At 40.2% G+C, this 20,816-nt stretch overlaps 1 protein-coding gene and 1 long non-coding RNA gene across 5 annotated transcripts in view; one reads left to right on the top strand and one right to left on the bottom strand.

Moving 5' to 3' along the window:
• The window catches only part of LOC112581357, a 30,329-nt gene extending 22,827 nt beyond the window's left edge, over positions 1-7,502 (top strand). Inside the window, exon 3 of the long non-coding RNA XR_006547797.2 lies at positions 7,254-7,502. This is a non-coding gene — a long non-coding RNA (uncharacterized LOC112581357). The remainder of the gene's footprint in view (positions 1-7,253) is intronic.
• The window catches only part of CCDC68 (coiled-coil domain containing 68), a 55,516-nt gene that overhangs the window by 16,874 nt on the left and 17,826 nt on the right, over positions 1-20,816 (bottom strand). For all 4 annotated transcript variants that reach the window (XM_006055295.4, XM_006055298.4, XM_006055296.4 and 1 more), the window contains 6 exons: positions 18,408-18,536; positions 16,800-16,886; positions 14,815-14,955; positions 13,440-13,565; positions 11,499-11,627; positions 4,949-5,031 (listed from right to left, as the gene is read on the bottom strand). In XM_006055295.4, the coding sequence (XP_006055357.4) occupies positions 4,949-5,031; positions 11,499-11,627; positions 13,440-13,565; positions 14,815-14,955; positions 16,800-16,886; positions 18,408-18,524 (683 nt within the window). In that variant the 5' untranslated portion in view covers positions 18,525-18,536. The remainder of the gene's footprint in view (positions 1-4,948; positions 5,032-11,498; positions 11,628-13,439; positions 13,566-14,814; positions 14,956-16,799; positions 16,887-18,407; positions 18,537-20,816) is intronic.

Raw genomic sequence — 20,816 nt, 5'->3', positions numbered from 1 at the left:
CCTCATTTAATTTACTTCCAGTTAAAGGATTGTTATGTTATGTAGTTTTTGTACACAATCTTACATTTCTTAGAATTCAGGGAACATAAATATATAATTACAAAGAGCATGATAGGGGCCACATTTACACAGGCTCAGAATATAACACTTTTAAATCCTCATACAGCACGTAAAGGTCCATCTAGTCAAAGCGATGGTTTTTCCAGTAGTCATGTATGGATCTGAGAGTTGGACTATAAAGAAAGCTGAGTGCCGAAGAATTGATGTTTTTGAACCATGATGTTGGAGAAAACTCTTGAGAGACCCTTGGACAGCAAGGAGATCAAACCAGTCCATCCTAAAGGAAATCAGTCCTGAATATTTATTGGAAGGACTGAATATTCATTGGAAGCTGAAACCCCAGTACTTTGTCCACCTGATGCAAAGAACTGATTCACTGGAAAAGACCCTGATGCTGGGAAAGATTAAAGGCAGGAGGAGAAGGGTCAGAGGATGAGATGGTTGGATGGCATTACTGACTCAATGGACATGAGTTTTGGCAAACTCTGGGAAATGGTAATGGACAGGGAAGTCTGGCATGCTACAGTCCATGGGATCGCAAAGAGTTGGACATGACTGAGCAACTGAACTGAAAGCACATTTATTACCAGGGATTAATACATTATGATATTTAGAGGAATGAAAATTCCAGAGGACATATAAAGAGCTAGGTGCTGAGATACAAGCAGAATGCAGGGAAAGTGGCAACTGAAATTATGTTGCATATATCAAGATGCCACTGCTTCTGGGCACCTGTCACATATCCAAACATTGGGAACGTGAATAATCCAACATGGAATTCCCACTAGAGAGAGAGAAGATAGTGAGATCAGTGGCATCCTGGAGCATCTCTGAAACTGTGAAAGAATCACAGTAGAATCTACAGGGACTCAGGTTTCCTGCTGTTTAGGATCTGATGTTTCTTCGGACCTTTAGGGAGGCCATCACGAAATAAGAATCCTCAATAGAAGAGAGGATCACAACGAGAAGAACAGGAGAGGCCAGGTCCTTACCTTTCCCAGGACAGATTACGGTGAAGAATAAGGTAAGATATGGGTATAGCTCTGGTCACATTTCAACCAAACTCAGGGATTTCTATTGCTGGTCAAAATCTTCCCCGTTGTCATTTTCCATGATGGCACTAAGTGGGGTGGGGAGGCTTAAAAGAACCCTCAAAACTACTGTTAGAAACAAAAGTATGCTTTAACACTCAACCACGGGACTTCCCTGGTGGTCCAGCAGTTAAGACTCTGCCTTGCAAGGCAAGGGATGCGTATTCAATCTCTGGTCTGCAAACTAAGATCCCACATGCATCTAACCAAGCCTGTGTGCCCCAGTGAAAGGTCTGGCATGCTACAATGAAGATTCTGGGTGCTTCCACCAAGACCTGATGCAGCCAAGTAAATAAATTCATTTAAAAAATATGTAACCACATCTTCAAGATACCCTGTTTCCTCCTCTAACGAATGTGCCGTCCCTGAGCAGCTTCTGTAGATACGGAGAAGCCAACACACTCCTTATCTTTACAAACTCCGAACGTGTTTCCCTGAAGGATAACTCTAAAATGGGCCTGTGTGTTTGTCTGAGATGTCACAGGGCAGAGAGAGAAGTTGGAAAACTGCCTTCTGCTCACAGCCACACAGAGGACCCAGGAAACCAGTCTGAGGAAGGTCTCTGGAGACTCCTGAGAAAGTCAGTTCTCCTCTATGGAAGAAGGAGTCACAGGGTATGCTATGGCAACACTAGAGCCTAACTCCCAGCCCTACAAGTTCTGGAAGGCGGAGTAATCTTGACACATCAGGCAACCAATTGGAGGCTCTGTTTACTTCTGGAAGGAAAATGGAAAGATTAAATTAAATAAGGTAACCGAGGTTACTTTAAAAACCAAAAGGCACATCCACGTGTCAGTGAGTACTGACACTAGTAGAAATATGGGGTCAGCCTTGTTTTTAAGATGCTTCTGCCAAATCTTTTAACTCTTGTTAGAAGTAATTGTGAGGATTAGCTTAATATAATGATATATACATATCCACATAAGGCTGAGCACTGAAGAATTGATGCTTTTGAATTGCACCGCTGGAGAAGACTCTTGAGAGTTCCTTGGACCAAGGAGATCAAATCAGTCAATCCTAAAGGAAATCAGTCCTGAATATTCATTGGAAGGACTGATACTGAAGCTGAAGCTTCAGTACTTTGGCCACCTGATGCGAAGAACTGACTCATTGGAAAAGACCCTGATGCTGGAAAGATTGAAGGCAGGAAGAGAAGGGGGCAACAGAAGATGAGATGGTTGGATGGCATCATTAGCTCAATGCACATGAATTTGAGCAAACTCCGGGAGGGAGTGAAGGACAGGGAAGTCTGGCATGCAGCAATCCATGGGGTTGCAGAGAGTCAGACATGACTTCTTTCTTTTATGCAAGAAAAAGCTTTTTCTTCTGAATTATAAAAGCTTAAAAGTTATCATCCTCGGAGATGCTAACATTAGAAATGCCACGTTACAATATATTAAGTCTTTTATCTCTTTATCAAAACGATAGAATGAAGCTCACTGCAATTCAAGAAAGTCATGGCACCTATCTAATTCACTATCTATGTTTAAGGGAAATTAAACCACCCAAGCCACCAAATCGCTCACAGCATCTTCCCTGCCCCATAGGGAAGCAGGCCTAGGCTATCGCTTGAATAAGCAGAGATCACCCACAAGATTGGGAGGGGGCACCTGCCACAGACCACTGGTTGGATGTCCATGTAGGTGCTGGTCAGTGTGTTCAATCTGACCAAAACAGGAAGTAGTATTAGGCCAATCAGAATCTTTTCTTGGAATCTGAAAGGAAGAGATGGTGGGAAAAGGTAATGAACCACCAGGAAGAACAAAGAACAACAAAAGAGTGAAACTGCATAAATAACACATTGCCAAGCAGGGTCAACAAAATAACCTGATTTTTCAAATCACATTAGGTGCTAAAGTGTGTTCCTCCTATTTTCCCATGAGTACATCTTCTTTACAGCCATATCTATCCAGTCTTAATCTTGAAGAGAAATCCTTTATGCTAGCTTAACCAAGTCTCTGTTGCTTTAACCAAAAGAATCTGACTCATACTGATTTCGTTTTCTTGTCACTTAGCAAAGTGAATACCTCCACACACAGCTCAAAGTAACAAGTAAAACAAATATTTGTGATACCTACAATTTATGAAAACTGCACAAGCCAGGGTGTTCAAATACCCTTCTGGAAACACAAAACATCCATTTCCCTCAAGATATTTTTAAAACGTCAAGAGCTTTTTGAGAGTTCTTCATCATGACAGCTCATATATAATAGAACTGAAAGAACAGATCAGTTTGATTTCTAAAATGTTTACATTTTTGGCTCAAACACTGACAAAACCTATTATCCAGAAAGAAAAAAACAAACTATTTTTAAATAAAAAATCAAACAAATTGCCTATACTTTTAATGGAAGGCATGTTGCATCAACTGTAGTTTTATTGGGTGGAAAACTCTCTTTAGGAAAAAAAAAGGTAAGCCAAAAATTTACTTAAATTATGAGTAAATACAAGTAATTTCAAAGGTTTATGGATATTTTCCATAGTATTTTCTTCCTTATCTACAGAGATGTGTGTAGGTTGCTGTGTTGTGCTCAGTCGTATCTGACTCTCTGCAACCCCATGGACTGTAGCCTGCCAGGCTTCTGTGTCCAAGGGATTTCCTAGGCAAGATACTGGAGTGAGTTGCCATTTCCTATTCTAGGGGAGCTTCCCAAGCCAGGGACTGAACCCATATCTCTTGCGTCTTCTGCACTGGCAGGCAGAATTTTTACCACTGCGTCACCTGGGGAAGACCTACCTGTAAGTTAGAGATGTGCAGTGCTACACAAGTTAGAAACCCACCTTCTGGGGCTGTATGCCTGCTCACAGGCATTCAGGGAAATTAATATTAGCAGTATCTCTGTGTGTTTCAAACATGTAGGTACAGGGTCAGTCCAAAATGGTCAGGGCCAGTCCAGTTCTCTTCTGTGGTCCAGTGAAGAGAAAGAGATAACAGGGAAACAAAAGGAAGTAGGAAAAAAACCAAAGGACCAAGAGAAACTGATGTTTGAGTATAAGTTATTAAATGAGAATAAAAATGTGCACATTTTGAGATTCATAACAGTGCCCAGAGCAACAGTTCTAGATGGATGAACTAAGATCTTGAAACAGATTGAACTTTGAATGTTGTATCAGAATATATGATGATTGTGGAAGGCTTAGAATTAAAAGAAAAGAATGGAAATGAAAAAAAAAAGTTCAGGAAATTTCATATAATACCATTTATTCTATCATATTTCGGAGAATTTTTCAAATTGCAGCTGAGCAGTCAAGCCATTTGATATCCATAAACCCACCCCCACCCCTAGCACACCAAGGACCAGAACACCAAATGAGTATTTGTAAGTAAGTCCCAAGAACTAAGGATGCTTTTCACAGTATTTCCTTCATTCTCGACAAAGTTGGGAGCACGACAAAACTATCTTATAATTCCACTTGTGGGCTAGCTAATTTAATGCCAGCTGAAGCAGAGATCCATTAACCAAATCAGAAGCATCAGGTGAAGGGAGACCTCAACAGCAACCTGTTCAGCACCAGGGGAGGGGACAGACTCATTTACTCTTCAAAAGGGTTAACTGCCCCCTTCCCCCACACACAGCCGTCTCCCTGTACCCGCAGTGACCTCTGCTTCCTTCCTGATCCCCCGGTAGCTAGAAAGGAAGAGACACATGACAGTTATATGAAGAAATCTCCCTTCCTCACGCACTTTCAGGCTTCCTTTCTCTTGTGGGATAGAAGCCTTCTATCCTCTGCTCAGTGGACCAGAGGAGGGCAAATACACCAGGAACTGCTTTTACTTCGGAGGTAGATTTGCAAACCTTTTAGCATTTGTAGCGTTGGATTTGAGATGCAGCAGCTTGTTTTCCAAAGACAGTTTTTTTTCTAGCAGTGTTCTCTTTTCCTAGGAGAAAATAAGAGACAAATTTTGCTTATTTCTTGTCCTCGGTGTGTGTGTGTGTGTTTCGCAAGGCATTCTTGCAAACTGCTCACTAAAGATGCTTCTTGTAATACCAGAAATACATTTTGAGCTCAAGAGTTAATTTCATAGGGAGCTGTTACAGTCCATCCCAGTGGCCCAGACAGGCATGCTCCTGCATGGTTTCAGCTCAGCACAGTTCAGTCGCTCAGTCGTGTCCGACTATTTGTGACCCCATGGACTGCAGCACGCCAGGCCTCCCTGTCCATCACCAACTCCTGGAGCTTGCTCAAACTCATGCCCATTGAGTCAGTGATGCCATCCGACCATCTCATCCTCTGCTGTCCCTTTACAAGTAGCTGAATGGCAGGTCAAGACTAGGTGTCTTCACCGCCCTCACTTGTCTAGAGACCTTGGCTCCTTCCCTAGCCCACTTCTTGGTCAAACTTTTGCGTCTCTCCATCCCATCCCAAACGCTAACTGCTCATCTCTCTCTAGGCACTGGTTCTCCCATCATTCCACCTGCTTCTCCTACATTAGTCTCAGTTATTGGTATCCAAGGATACTGGGGCACTGGTCTTGATACCTACCTCTCACACGGCAACTGTCAGAAGGTAGAAAAGTAGCAAATGTATTTTTGGTGAAGGCTCAAAGCCACAAGTGATAAAGTCACTTCCTAATTAGGATGGAACAGAAATTTTGACATTTTGAAAGAATACCTAAAGAAATGTCTTAATGTCATTATTAAACCAAACTCTTTCCATCCAAGAGGAAAACAGACACATCCATGAAAAACAAAGCCATCATGATTGTACTCCTTTTTATACTTGATGGAAATAGATGTTTTGACACTATTTGCAATGCTGGTTAAGATCATACCTTCTGCAGAATTTATTTGGTAAAATATAAGACAGTGCCATTGTAGCAAAATATCAGAATGTCTTTGGATATGGACTGACCTGGTTTTGAAACTTGGTGACTGTGTAATTTTTGCCAAGGCTTTAACCTCTCTAGCTCTTACCACTGTTAAGAAAAATTAACCAAAACTTATGATTCAAAATACACGATTTTAATGTCGTATTGGGTCATTGTTTAATAACCTGACCCAAGGAATTTTTTTAATTCTCTTGGAGAATTTCTTTGTGTTTGACTTTATTATTTATTACTTGATTAGAGCCCTGATTTTGTGCAGTTGCTTGTTAATCTGTGGGTTTCTGCCTGGTAGAAAAGTAATCCCAAAGGTTATGTTTTCTTGACCTAAAGAATGTGAACTACCTTTGTATCTAATCCGGTAATCCTGTCTTATGTTCCTTGTTTCAAAATGCAGGTCAACAGCTAATTTCAAAAAATATTTTATCTAAATCGGCTTTACCATCTTGCTGGTTCCTTCATTAGTTAAGGGGTTGAATAAAACATCTGACATGTATTCATTAAATATATCAGAGTCATTTTTTTGACTTTTTGAACATCCCTAAAATGGGGATAATACTACCTACATTGAAATGTTGGGACAATTGGGGATGTATGTGAAAGGTTGACATGCTTCTCTAGAACATATTAGAACCTCAACATATAATAATTTGAAGGTGCCATGTATGTCATATCTTATGTGTGCTGTTAATTTTAAAATTTATACTAAATTTTTCAAAGCTTTTCTGTGGCATTCTGGTTTTATATACATATACATCTATATTTTTCTGCTGTAGTCCTAGTTGATCTGAGGGAACACGATACTCTGAAAGTTTATTATGATATTTGGATCACCAAAGAAACATATCACTTATAATATATTTTGAATTTACAGGGCAAAAATGGTGTTTTAACAAACATTCTTCCTAATGGACTTACTCTCCGTTCATGGATCTTTATAACAAGGGTTTAAGGAGACCACACAGCAGGACAAGCAAATAGTCTGCCTCGGCCAAGGCTCCAGTATTTAGCTTGAACTTTTTTTAATTTAATTTTTATTTTATGTTTGAGTATAGTTGATTTACAATGTCGTGTCAGTTTCGGGTGTAAAGTGGTTCAGTAATACATATATCCATTCTTTTTCACATTCTTTTCCTGGGCGGGTTATTACGGAATATTGAGTAGAATTCCATGTGCTACACAGTAGGTCCCTGAAGCTTGGACTCTTAATGCTTCCTCTCTGACAACAGGGAAGATCACACTACACCAGTTAGCACTTTTCACTTTTCACTTTTCAGGGACAGTATCTTCTGGAAAGGAAAAGCGTTCACAGCGCCACCCAGTGGACAATGTACTCTTGCCCAAACCACATCTCTGAAGAGCTTGCATTCCCTCACCCTATTTACTGAAGACGGCTTCCCTGATCAGTTGGTCAAGAATCCACCTGCAATGCAGGAGACCCTGTTTCGATTCCTGGGTCAGGGAGATCCATGGAGAAGCGATAAACTACCCACTCCAGTATTCTTGGGCTTCCCTTGTGGCTCAGCTGGTAAACAATCCGCCTACAATGTGGGAGACCTGGCTTCCATCCCTGGGTTGGGAAGATCCCCTGGAGAAGGGAAAGGCTACCCACTCTATTCTGGCCTGGAGAATCCCATGGATGGATCACAGAGTCAGACACGGCTGAGCGACTCTCACTTCACCACTTCATTTACTGATCAAGGTGAAGTGGACACCAATGTAAATCATTGCCATATGTTAACATCTAAATGATTCAGGAATCACGGACATCCTTTTTATCCCACAGCAGAGAAGCTGGGGGCATAACAGAAAGGATTTGTAAACTGCTAACTGGAGGACTGTGGAATAGTTCCTTGTTCATACGGTCCTCGTTTATAAAATGATGATGAGAAATTAGGTGGTCTCAAAAGTGCCTCTGAGCTCTAAAATTCTACTAGAGCTAAATCAACAACACTGGAAAACAAATACAACGCAACCGTAGTGCCCTGCTAGCCAAAGGAACATATGCCATATTAAAATGCTCTTATTGGGCGCTTTTGCTGGCTTATCACTGTGTTTATGGGATTCATTCTCACTGCATTCCTGATTAAAGTGGGACAGATGGTGAAGGTTTTAAGTAATGTGTTCATTACCAGACCTCATACCACTAATGGCTATTTACTGGAGCAGTGGCTTGTGCAAGTGAGTAGAAAATGAATCTTTCTCCAGGGGGGTGCTCACCACCAGGGCAGTATTTATCAAGCTTTGTTGGGGATGTTCATTTTTAATTGTCATTTCTTTTTGAACGCATGTCTTTTTCTTATTAATTACTAAGATATTAAGAGTAATCCCTCCTCATTATTCTGATACACACTCCGCTCCTGAGAAACCCTTCATCATGGCCTGTATGCTCAGTATCTCCTTAAAACAAGATGCTACCAAGCTTTGCTTCTTATATTTGTTTGATCATTTTGCAAATATAATGTATCCTTAAACGATGTTAAAAAAAGTTCCTCACATTTTCTTTCCACTGCATCCCCATCTACCTCCACTTCCCAGAGATCCCCAAAGACTCTGCTTTAGGAAGTCACTGAACTAGAATGTTCTGGAAGGGTCCTGCATGGCCTTGCTGAACCTTGGGCTTCCAGTCCACTTACTGTGTCACAAAGCTCTTCGAGAGAACTCTCCATTAAGGGTCAATATCAAGACGAATGCCAGGCCATCACTTCTCAAAATCTGCCAGGATCTAAGCTGATTAAACCTACCCTAACCCTAACCCTTATTCTGGGGTCCATTCCCCTGCCTTCAGTAGGATGTCAGCTTCCCTGAGGACCCCTGTGAGAATGCATGAAAGGAGGGCTGGGAAGTTCCTGGAGTCTCACATGACCCAGATACATTATATTGCAATCTCCACAAAGAGACTATATCTGGTCCACTCCAAATAGATATCTAGCCTCTAGCTCTGCCTGGTACATGGTAGGAGCTCAAATACTTGTTGAATATATAGTCCAGTGAATATACCCCAGAATTCTGAGATGAACTCACATCCAGGGCAGATTTCCTCAGGCTTCTAGAAGATAGAAATTACATTCCGTTATTTTTTGTTAATTTTCAGGGACTGACAACTGGCCACTAAACATGACCCAGTGTTACTGGGTTTGAGGTGATTGCAAACCTAAATTTAAATGTCAAGCTGGTTAATCAAGTAGTTTAATTAAGCAACTGTATTTAAATTGAGGAAAGGAATTGTCTTCCCTTCCTCAATGCAAATGTTCCTCGTGCTATCTGAGTTTGCCAAACAATTTTGTTTAGTCGCTAAGTCATGCCCAACTCTTTGTGACCCCATGGATTTGTAGACTGTCAGGCTCCTCTGTCCATGGGATTTTATTACAGGATAAATATTCTTTTAAAAAAAAACTTTTTACTTTGTATTGCACTACAGCCAATTAACAATGCTGTGATAGTTTCGGGTGGACAGTAAAGGGAACCAGCCATATATATACATGTATCCATTCCCCAAAAATCCCTTCCCATCCAGGCTGCCACATAACACTGAGCAGAGCTCCTTATGCTTTACCGTAGGTCCTTGTTAGTTTTCCATTTTAAATATATAGCAGTGTGTATACGTCAATTCCAAACCCCTAATTATCCCTTCGCCATCCTCTCTCCCTCCTGCAACCATAAGTTCATTCTTTAAGTCTGTGAGTCTGTTTCTGTTTTGTGAGTAAGTTCACTTGTATCATTTCTTTTTAGGTTCTGCACATAAGGGATGCCATACGATATTTTTCCTTCTCTGCCTGACTTACTTCACTCGGTATGACAATCTCTAGGTCCATCCATGTTGCTGCAAATGGTTTATTTCATTCTTTTTAAAGTCTGAGTAATACTCCATTGTATATATGTACCACATCTTCTTTATCTATTTGCAGGATAAATACTCTAACAGCAAAGTATTCATCCAAATGTTACAGTTTGTCCAAAACATCTAACTTATAAACTGCTACACGTGGGCAAACTAGCTACTTGAGGGCATTCTAGCCCTGTGATTTTGGCCAAAGTAAAACACTGAACATCGCCCACCATACAACACAATTGTAGCTGTAGATTATTATTACTAAGTTCAGTTAAGTTTAGGCTTCTTTAATTTTCATGATTTCCTCATAGGACCTTCTTTAAGATCACAAATTCAGCCAAACTCACAATTATAGACTAAATTCTTAGGAAATATGTAAAGAATTGATCAAATTTTTTCAGGCAAATATCCTGAATGTTGACATGTGATGCTTTGGAAGTGACATTTCTAGGAAAGGGAAAGGGAAAGTCTCTCAGTCGCATCCAACTCTTTGCAACCCCATGGACTGTAACCTGCCAGGCTCCTCTGTCCATGGAATTCTCCAGGCCAGAATACTGGAGTGGGCAGCCATTCCCTTCTCCAGGGGATCTTCCAACCCAGGGATCAAACCCAGGTCTTCCATATTGCAGGTGGATTCTTTACCAAGCCCCCAGGGAAGCCCTGGCGTTTCTAAAATAGTCTCAATTCAAGCAGATTCATAAAACAAAATAAGGCTGAGAGGAGTGGAGGCAAATCAGCAAATTCATATAATAAATATAAAAATGCATTGAGAAGAGGGCAGCAGAGGATGAGATGGTGAGACAGCACCACCGTTGATGGACACGAATCTGCAAATTCCAGGACAGCGTGAAGGACAGAGACTCAGTGGACATAAATCTGAGCAAATGTTGGATGAAGGACGGAGGAGCCTGGCATGCTGCAGTCCATGGGGTCAGAGTCGCGACTGGACAGCAACAACAACGCTGGGCAATATTTACGAGAAGTTACAAAAGTCTGTATTATCTACTCCAACTCAGTTTCAAAGATGCCAACTGTCTATTTATTATTAAAAAATATTCCTTGGTTTGTCGAATTCTGAATTCTAAGGCATGCCAAATGAAATGTACGTGCTCACTTTTTGTGTGTATTTGGAGGGCCAGCTACTTGAAGGAGTGCTGCATGAAACTTGCAATAATTTTTGTTCTATTATCATTCTTCCCTAAATTGTCTCTTTTGAAAGTAACAATTTCCACAGAATGTCTTTTCTTATTTGTGAACTATGCCTGTCCTATGGCAGGTATAGGCTTTTACGAACCTAAAAGGAACACGGTTGGCCAAAAATAAACACTCCATTGACTAGTACACAGTGCTACGATTGCAGGGATTCGCTGCACTATGACCAGCAGCAGATGGACTTTGTGATCCTTTCCATTATTTCTACTCATGGCCTCACCTAGTTCCCCTTTCTCAGCCATACATTTACTAGGGGAAAATGACAGATAATATGACTGCAGTGTTTGTAAAAGGGTAAATCTGTAACTACAACACACATCATATAAATGTGTAAGGCAAGAAATGAACATTATTGAGCACATCCTAAGATCTTCAGCTACAAAGAGTACTTTCACTTAATGCTATTTTCATATTATTTTCATTCATTCTCATGCTAACTATATCAGGAAAAAGTGCCTCTAATTCTCCAAGGACCTACCTTTTCCATTCTTTGTACAAGATTCTCCAACTCTGTGATTTGCTTATGTTTTTCTTCAAGCTTTTCAGCAATTTGATCCAGATTTTCAACATGTTGTTTCAATTTCTGTTCTTTTTCAAGTTTGTCAACCTTTGGTTAGAAAAACAGTTGTCAGACCATTGTTTTAACTAAACTTATACAGATATTATCTCTTGCGATAAATTATATATCTATATATAAATTAATAATTTACACATATTTAGAATTACTTCTGTGAATTCAGTCTTTCTTTAAAATAAACCTGATAGCTACAGCAACACTAAATCAATGGAGAATTAATAATACATAAATATTATTTCTAGAAGTTGATATCTGTTACTAAAAAGCATCCTCTCTGAAAGTGGGACAGAAAGAAAAGACAGTAATTCTAAAAAAGCAAAACTTTTGAATTTTTCTCAACAAAATTTACATAGAACAAAACCAAGATCTTATGTATTCAAGTAAAAAATGTTTTATTTTTAATCAGAAAATGTCATAAAAACAGAATACTTATCTCCACGGTGTCAGGGGGTTATCACTGAGCCATTGAACCTAGCAGTTATACTAACAGACGGGAGGTAAGTCTTCAGCAGGCAGGCCCTAGGCCACATGTGGGAGTGTTTCAACTGATTTGCAACCAACATGAGCACACACATCTGCTTCTGTATTTAATAGGACTTGAGATTTTTCAATTAAAAAAAAAAAGTGTCTGCTTTCCCTTGAACACACTAGGTGGGTACTCCTGCCCCGGAACCTCAGGCTGGGCAGAGTCCCTTTTGCAGGGACACGGGCACTTCCATCCCCCTGCTCACTCGTTCACTTAGGTCTTCACCTGCACCCTCATGCCTACGAGTCTGTGACCATCACCCCCAGAGCCAGAAGCTTGAGGGCGTGTCACCTAGGCAGTGGGCTTCCTACCGTGCTCCCCAGGGACCCTCCTAGGGCTGGAGCTGGCAGAGATCAGATGCCCCACCCAAGCCTGAATGAGCTTTCCTGTTTTGAGTTTTGACAAACACACATACACACATTTCTCCTCTTCCCCAGTCCTAAATACATTTTCCAGATACAGTTTTATTGGTCTTAGGATACATAGTTCAGGTTTAAAAACAAACGAATAAAAAGTGTATGTGTATGATATACAGACATTCATATAATATTATAAGATTTTAATGTATATATGCATATATTAAAATATAGAAATATAAAATATAATTTAATATGAAATATATATGTACATATACATGATTTTTGTTTGTTTCCTCTGAAGAATCTTTCCAGGACCAAAACAATTTTGAACCTATTTATCAAGCCCAACTTTACCATTTAAAAAAAAAAATTTTGTAATATTTATTTTTTAAACTAATTAATTAATTTGGCTGTGCCAGGTCTTAGTCGTGACATGCAAGATCTTTAGTTGTGGCATGTGGACTCTTAGCTGCATGTGAGCACGTGGGATCTAGTTCCCTGACCAGGAATTGAACCTGGGATCCTTGTATTGGAAGTGCAGAGTCTTAGCCACTGGACCCCCAGGGAAATCCCCCAACTTTTTCATTTTAGAGTCAAGTCCAGAGAGACAGAATGACTCAACTGGGTCACCTAGTTAGTCAAAGGCAGAGCCAGAAGAGAAGCCACCGGTTAGTGTCATGGGGCCATCCCTGATTTCTAGGCTGAGTGGCATGTCCTCTCTCCCGCCGGCACTCTGCAGGGCTCTGGGCAACAGTGGCAACAGAGCAGCTTGGTAACATCCAGGTACCGAGTACCAGGGCTGGGGGGGGAATCAGCGCAGAAGATGGGCAGACTGGCCTTCCCAGGGCCTGCCTGGTCATGTGGCCATTGCCTGTTTCATATCTAACTCCTCCCTAAAAGGGAGACTTGGACAACTTGGAGGTTAGTTCACCAGTGTGCAAGCTTCTGGCTCAGTACCTGGAGGAGGTGTCTCCTGTCCTCATGCTTCTTTCTAACTTCTTCAGACCGTGTTTGATAGTTTTCCAATAATCTCTGGGCCACATTTCTCAGAGCCACTGCTCCTGCTTCTCTGGAGGCTTCGAGCTAGAAACAAAAGGTCACTGTGCACGCTCTGACAGGTACAATAAGCAGGGTTAAGGACAGGGCAGTGTGATGGGCAACCAAAAGCACAGTCTGTAACCAAACCATATGCACCTTCATAGACAATGGCTAGGGGGAAAGATGCTGTTACCTGGTAAGAAGAAAACATAAAATGAGAAGGCCCTATTTATTGGGGCTGTCATGAAAGTGATTAGCACTGGGCAGCCAAGCAAGAGCTAAGAACAATACCCTGCATTAAAGACCACACCCTGTAAAGTGTTCCCTGGTGCCCCATTGGCTTATACAGGAATTTGCAAGCGTTTTATCATCAGTGGCCACGACAGTACTAAAAATGTATTTCCTGAAACAGAAGCTGGACAAGATTGAAGTACTAGGGGCAATAAAGATAAAGTGTCATGAATCATTCAAGGATTTCACCTAAGAAATAATCAAGGATGGCTACAAAGATTTACCTACTAAATCACTATAAGACTGTAAATGTGCTAAGTCGCTTCAGTCGTGTCCAACTCTTTGCGATCCTATGGACTGTAGCCTGTCAGGCTCTTCTGTCCATGGGATTCTCCAGGCAAGAATACTAGAGTGGACTGCCATGGCCTCTTTCAGGGGATCGAATCCCGACCTGGGAATCGAATCCGGACCCAGGGATCGAACCCTTGTTTCTTATGTCTCCTGCATTGGCAGGTGGGTTCTTTACCAGTAGCACCTGGGAAGCCCCATAAAACTGTATATAAAATAAGCCAAAAAAAGGTAACTATAAGGCACCAACAATAAATTAGCTAAACAAAACAATGAGACATTTCACTATAAGTGCACTAATTTATATGCAATTATTAATATTTAATTATTGTATATGTAAAGATTTTTAAATTTTATTGCAGTAAAACACTTAACATGACACTTGCCCCATTAACAGATTTTTAAGTGTACAATACAGTATTAACTATAGGCACAATATTATACAGTAAATCTCTAGAATTCACTCATCTTGTACGTCTTGAAACTATACCCATTGAACTTTTGTTAAAATCATTTTAATAATAAAAATTATCTTCAAAATAAAACAGTGAGATTAAATTTATCACGTGTAAAACTGCTTCACTAAGTTTGTGAGCACACTGTGTGGATTTATGGATATATGTGGATGACTGTCTGCCTTCACAGAAGCACGAATCTATCTTATTGGCTCAAAGGCTCAAAGTACAAAAGGAGAACTTCCTCCTACTGGTCACACCTTGATTTTCAACACTTCATTCTCTTTGTTCATTTCTAAGAGCTGTAGGTCTTTTCCTTTTATCCTTTCCATGAGCGGATCCAAACTGCCACCAGAGGAATCCACTGCAGAGTCAGAGCCATTTTGAATGTTTCCACAGCGCTAAAATGAACAAACAAGAAAATCACACACCTGACTTTTCTTTTACTCTACTAACTTTGATAACAATAATTATCGCTCAGTATTACTTATATCAATGGAGTAGTAAATGGCAACCCACCCCCAGTATTCTTGCCTGGAAAATCCCATGGGCAGGGTAGTCTGGCGGGCTACCGTCCATGGGGTCACAAAGAGTCAGACACCGCTGCGCATAGCACAGCACATGACATATATCAAGGAAGATTCAGGTCAACAAATACATCTTTTGACTCTAAAATATCAACGAGAAATTCTAGATGAAGCAGCTGGCCTCTATATTTGCACAAATTTGAATAGATTCTAATATTGAAAGGAGAGAAGAAGTATATCTTTCATGCCTTTTACATTCCCTACAGTTTCACATACACTATTAAGACCTTTGAGGAGATAGATGATATCCACAAAGCCAGTTTGGTTTGTCTTTTTGTATCTCTGTTGTTTGCTGACCTTCTGTGGTTTGAGATGCCCGAGGCAGACCCACTGGAAACACAGTTCATCTACATCCCCAAGAAGCTATTCCTATTGAGAATAGCTCCAACAAACTCCCCATGGTTCTAGCCAATGGTTGATACTGGAGTGGGTTCCATTTCTTCCTCCAGGGGATCTTCCCGACCCAGGGATTGAAGTGGCATCTCTTGGGTCTCCTGCATTGGCTGGCGGATTCTTTATCACTGAACCACCTAGGAAGCCCTAGGGGTTGATAACCAGCCCTCAATTTACTCAACTCACAGACAGCATACGACAGAACAGTCCCTCCTCGCTTTCTGAAACCCTTTTTTGCTCATCTTCAATGGCTCCATTCTCTCCCACCTTTCCTCTTTATTCACTAGCTTCGCTTCTTCCCCTCCTGTGATGATTCCTCTTCTTCTTCTCAGTATCTAAACATTGGAAATCTCAGGACTTCATGCTTAGGTTTTTTCTTACTTCTATCCACACTCATGTGTTTGGTCATTTCCTCCAGTTTCAGAACTTTAAATACCATCCTTACTCTCCAAATCTCTACCCCATAGTCTGAGCCTTCTAGCATAGTCCTCTGCCCTTAACTCCAGAATCAGCTATCCAACCATCCATTAGAACCTTCACTTGGAGGTCTACAGAGCAACTCAGCATAGTCAGAACTGAACGTTTGATCTTTCCTGTCAGTCACAACATTAATCATTTTGCCAGTTTTAGAGAACTTAAGAAAATAATTGGAAAATAATAATAACACAAGTTAGTTTGGGAGATAAGGATGATAAAGACTATGTTTATGCATCATCGTGTGGTACTTTGTAGTATTCTCTGTGGCTATTCTACAGAGCAGATGACACTGTCATTGATGAGGTATCTGTGGTTCAGGTGAGGTTTAACCTGGCATAACCCAGACTAGGGTAAGTGCAGAGTGCTTAAAATTATGAATAAAAGGCTGGTCATGGGGGAAGGACTGTCTGATCACTCAGCCTAATGGCTCCAACTGGGTGTCAATTGGTGTGACCCAGGCGAATCTAAAAGTCTGTACCTTTGTCTATCACTGTAATTTGTTGCTTCCACTTATCTTAACTGGGCCAACATCTTCCCATGTACTTTAGATGAGTAAGTCAAGTTTAAAATATTCAAGTAAGATCTGGCCACTCCAGTCTAATCCTACTAATGACATCTAGATATTTCATACATATGCTCGTTAACATCATTAGATACCAACAAAAGATTTAACACTTGACATGCAAAGAATAATTTAATAATATCAAAAGTTACTTAAGTGAAGTCTATATGGCTTTATGTTCACTTACTGAAGGAATAAAAGCAGTACATTTTGATAAATTCATTACCTTTGCATCTAGGTTGTGATTTGTACTGTTATGTCTTACTTCATCTCTAAATATTTGATTTCGGATCTTTTCCAGAGTAGTTCGAATCTAAAAGGGAAAAAAAAATTTTTTTTCAAAGGCATTTAATCCCCAAAACTTTCTTTTTCAATATGAGTTACAAGGTACCAAATTTATCTGAAAGTAGTACAAATATACTGATATCATATTTAAACAACTGCCATCAACTTAACTTACATTTATACTAATATTGTTTAGATTGCAGAAAATGAGCATTTTTATCTTTAAAACTGTTCCTTAGGCAAACCTAAAATATAACCCAAATTAATGTTATACCACAAAGTAATTGCTATTTAGTAATTAGTGTTTAATACTATTTAGTTCTATTTTTTTATATAGTCATTTCCTACTAATTTGCTATTTGGTAATGACTATAAAACAATTACTATTGGTAATCACTACAAAATAATTACTATTCAATAATTACTACAAAATAATTACTATCCAATAATTACTACAAAATAATTACTATCTAGTAATTACTAGAGAATAACTACTATTTAGCAATTACTAGAGAATAATTACTCAGAGGAGATCGTACAAATTTATGCATGAAATATAAGCTTCATGTCTTGGTGATCTATGGAACTGCAAGACACTCAAAGATGAATTACTTGACCTGAATAAGTTACAAACTAGCTATGTCCAAATTCTTCCATCTGTTCTAAAACACATTTTATGAGAATACATACTTTTGTCAGCCATTATCACTGGATTCTGGTTAAGATTCACATTTTTAATCATGTGCAACATGTAGTCCTTGGCGATAGTTACTCTGAAGTGCTTAAGAAGGTGTTCCTTGTTAGGTAAGCAAAGACAGGAACTCAGCAGGAAAGGTAAACATCTAGCTGGCAACAAAGTCTCCACGCTTAGGAAAGAACTAAGAAATGTATGAAATCGCAGGATAGGACTTCCCTGGTGGTGCACCGGATAAGAATCCACCTGCCAATGCAGGGGACAGGGCTTTGATCCCTGATCCAGGAAGATTCCACATTCCGCAGAGCAACTAAGTCCATGCTCCACAACTACTGAGCCTGAGCCCTAGAGCCCACGGGCCATGACTACCGAGCCCACAACTACTGCAGACCCAGCGCTCCAGGGCCTGTGCTCCACAACCAAAGAAGCCAACACAAGAAGCCCACACACCACAGTGAAGAGTAGCGCCCGCGTGCCCCACATCCAGAGAAAGTCCACGCACAGCAATGGAGACCCAGAGCAGCCCAAACAAACCAACAACCACAACGACAAAAATCCCAGGAGGAGGCAGAGGTGAACAGTAGGGGACAAACTAAATGCTGACAGGTGTTTCAAATCCTCCTGGTCAGGATTTTCCAAGTGAAGAATAGAGGCTCATACCCTCAAGAGAAACGGTTACACACTCAAGAGAAATGCACCCATGTCTGAATGTCAGCTATCAAGGCTGTCCTTTGCCAAACTAGGTTTGTTCCTCCTCACATATTCTAGGGAGGGAGAAACAAAGCCCGCTCATTTGTAGCAGACTTTACTGTAAAAACTCATAGCGTGCTAACGTGATTTCCAGCGCCCACATACCTTTCTCACGTATTCGGTCTCTTCAGTAATGTGAGCTGATGGGGACTCGTACAAGGCAGAATCATCTTCCGTCTTCCCCCTCTGGGGCACTGTCGCGGTCCCCGTTACTGTTGTCATCGTGACATCCAGCTTTAGGAAAACATAAATCAGTGGGACAAAACTAATTCCTTTGATGTTATAATTCTGTGGTTGTAAACTGAACGGAGTTCTGTACTGACACTGGAATCGAATCTAGTAATACTAGAAAATATTATAAATTATTGAAATCTGCATGTATCTAAGATCCAGGAATTCACTTAATATTAAAACACCACCCGTTGAAACAATCAGTGATTAGAAATTTAAAAATTAAACTGAAATGGAAAAATATGGAATTTTTCTTCTTATTCCATATTAATTAGACTATAACACCTCAAGAGTAGAGACTATGCCTTATTCATTTTCATATTCTAGCACAGTGTAAGTGCTTAATAAATGTCTATGGAGCTAAAATAAGATAAAATCATATGTATATAAAAATGCACACACACACATATATATAACTTACAATAAGGGCTTCCCAGATGACACTAGTGGAAAAGAATCCACCTGCCAATGCAGGAGACGCAAGAGACCTGGATTCCATCCCTGGGCCAGGGCAGTTGCCCTGAAGAAAGAAATGACAACCCACTCCAGTATCCTTGCCTGGGAAACCCTATGGACAGAGGAACCTGGCGGGCTACAGTCCATGGGGTCCCAGAGTCGGACACGATTGAGAACACAGGACATGTATAACTTACAAACTTGTAAGCATATCATTTTACACGTCACAGAGACCTTTAATATTCTACATTTTATTTAACTCTAAAAGCCTGTAAAGGCCATTTACCAAAGAACTATTTGTAATAAGAAAATATCAAGAAAAGTGCCGGTGCCCACAAAAACAGAACTGATTAAATGAACTACCTACATCTTCTCTAGGATATATTAATTCAATGAAAAAGCATGGGGCACAAAAGGTTACATTGCCTCATAATCTCTCTAAGAAAGGCAAGAAGGATGGAAGGAGAAAATCTGTGATTTATAGTTTTGACACTGAACAGTGTAATTATTTTACCTAATTACAAAATATAACTGAATTAAAAGGAAAGATATCTTCCAAAATAAAAAACAAGAAATAAATACATTTGCCTACCAAATCGGTGGCATATCCACATGAACTATTTGAAATCACACACATATGCTCACACAGTCATGTCCAACTCTCTGCAACCCCATGGACTGTAGCCCGCCAGCCTCCTCTGTCCATGGCATTTCCCAGGGAAGAATACTGAAGTGGGTTGCCATTTCCTACTCCAGGGGATCTTCCCGACCCAGGGATCAAACCTGAGTCTCTGGAGTCTCTTGCATTGGCACGTGGATTCTTTACCACTGAGTCACCTGAGAATCCTGCAACTGATTTTTCCAGGTGTGCTATGTCCTAAGAACAAAAAGAATCACAAGGCAATCTTAAACTGTACTCACTAATAACACTGTTAGTGGAAACATTGCTATTGCTATTTTGAAACTATTGTATGTGTGTGCGTGCATGCGTGTGAATCACCCACATGACAGAAAACGTAGAATGAAGATGTCACCGTCTTAATGCCTTAAGAGCCAAGATTTTTATCATAAAAAAAATTCTAAATTAGAACCAAAAATGTTCTGTAAAAATCTTATAATCCAAACTGAAACCATGAGTATAAAATATTTATCTTCATTTAAAAATGTATATTCCAAGTCTATCCACTGAAAATTTAGAAAGAGAAGCAATTAACACTCCCAGTGCTCAGATTGTGTTATTAGTACACCATTTTCTATGAATACAAAAATGTAACCAGGGCTTCTTGACTGATTTAGATATGAGGCAAGAAGTGCAGAAGGTGAGACTGAGACATCTTGTCGTATCAGAAAGCAGAAAAGTGATCACCTACTACTTGCATAAGACACAAAGAGCCAACCTGAAGAGGAATGACTGTGATTGAGTAAAACGTATCAAAAATTTTTTAATTCTTGAAATTTTGTTAACAAGAGAAAAACCACCACTATGACCAACAATCCTCAAACTCACCAGAGACAGGCCACCATTATACTACAAAGTAGCCCAGAAAAGAGAGCAAGAGGGAATGCAAACAGACATTTATTTTGCCTTTATGACACAAATTTACCCTCTATCTCTTGGTAACCATATCAGTTCAGTTCAGTCGCTCAGTCGTGTCTGACTCTTTGTGACCCCATGAATTGCAGCATGCCAGGCCTCCCTGTCCATCACCAACTCCCGGAGTTCACTCAAACTCATGTCCATTGAGTCGGTGATGCCATCTCATCCTCTGTCATCCCCTTCTCCTCCTGCCTCCAATCCCTCCCAGCATCAGAGTCTTTTCCAATGAG

Source organism: Bubalus bubalis, chromosome 22 (genome assembly GCF_019923935.1).
Source record: "Bubalus bubalis isolate 160015118507 breed Murrah chromosome 22, NDDB_SH_1, whole genome shotgun sequence".
Classification (NCBI taxonomy): Eukaryota; Metazoa; Chordata; class Mammalia; order Artiodactyla; family Bovidae; genus Bubalus; species Bubalus bubalis.
The sequence above is the reverse complement of the archived record's forward strand: the minus strand, read 5'-3'. Positions and strand labels throughout refer to the sequence as shown.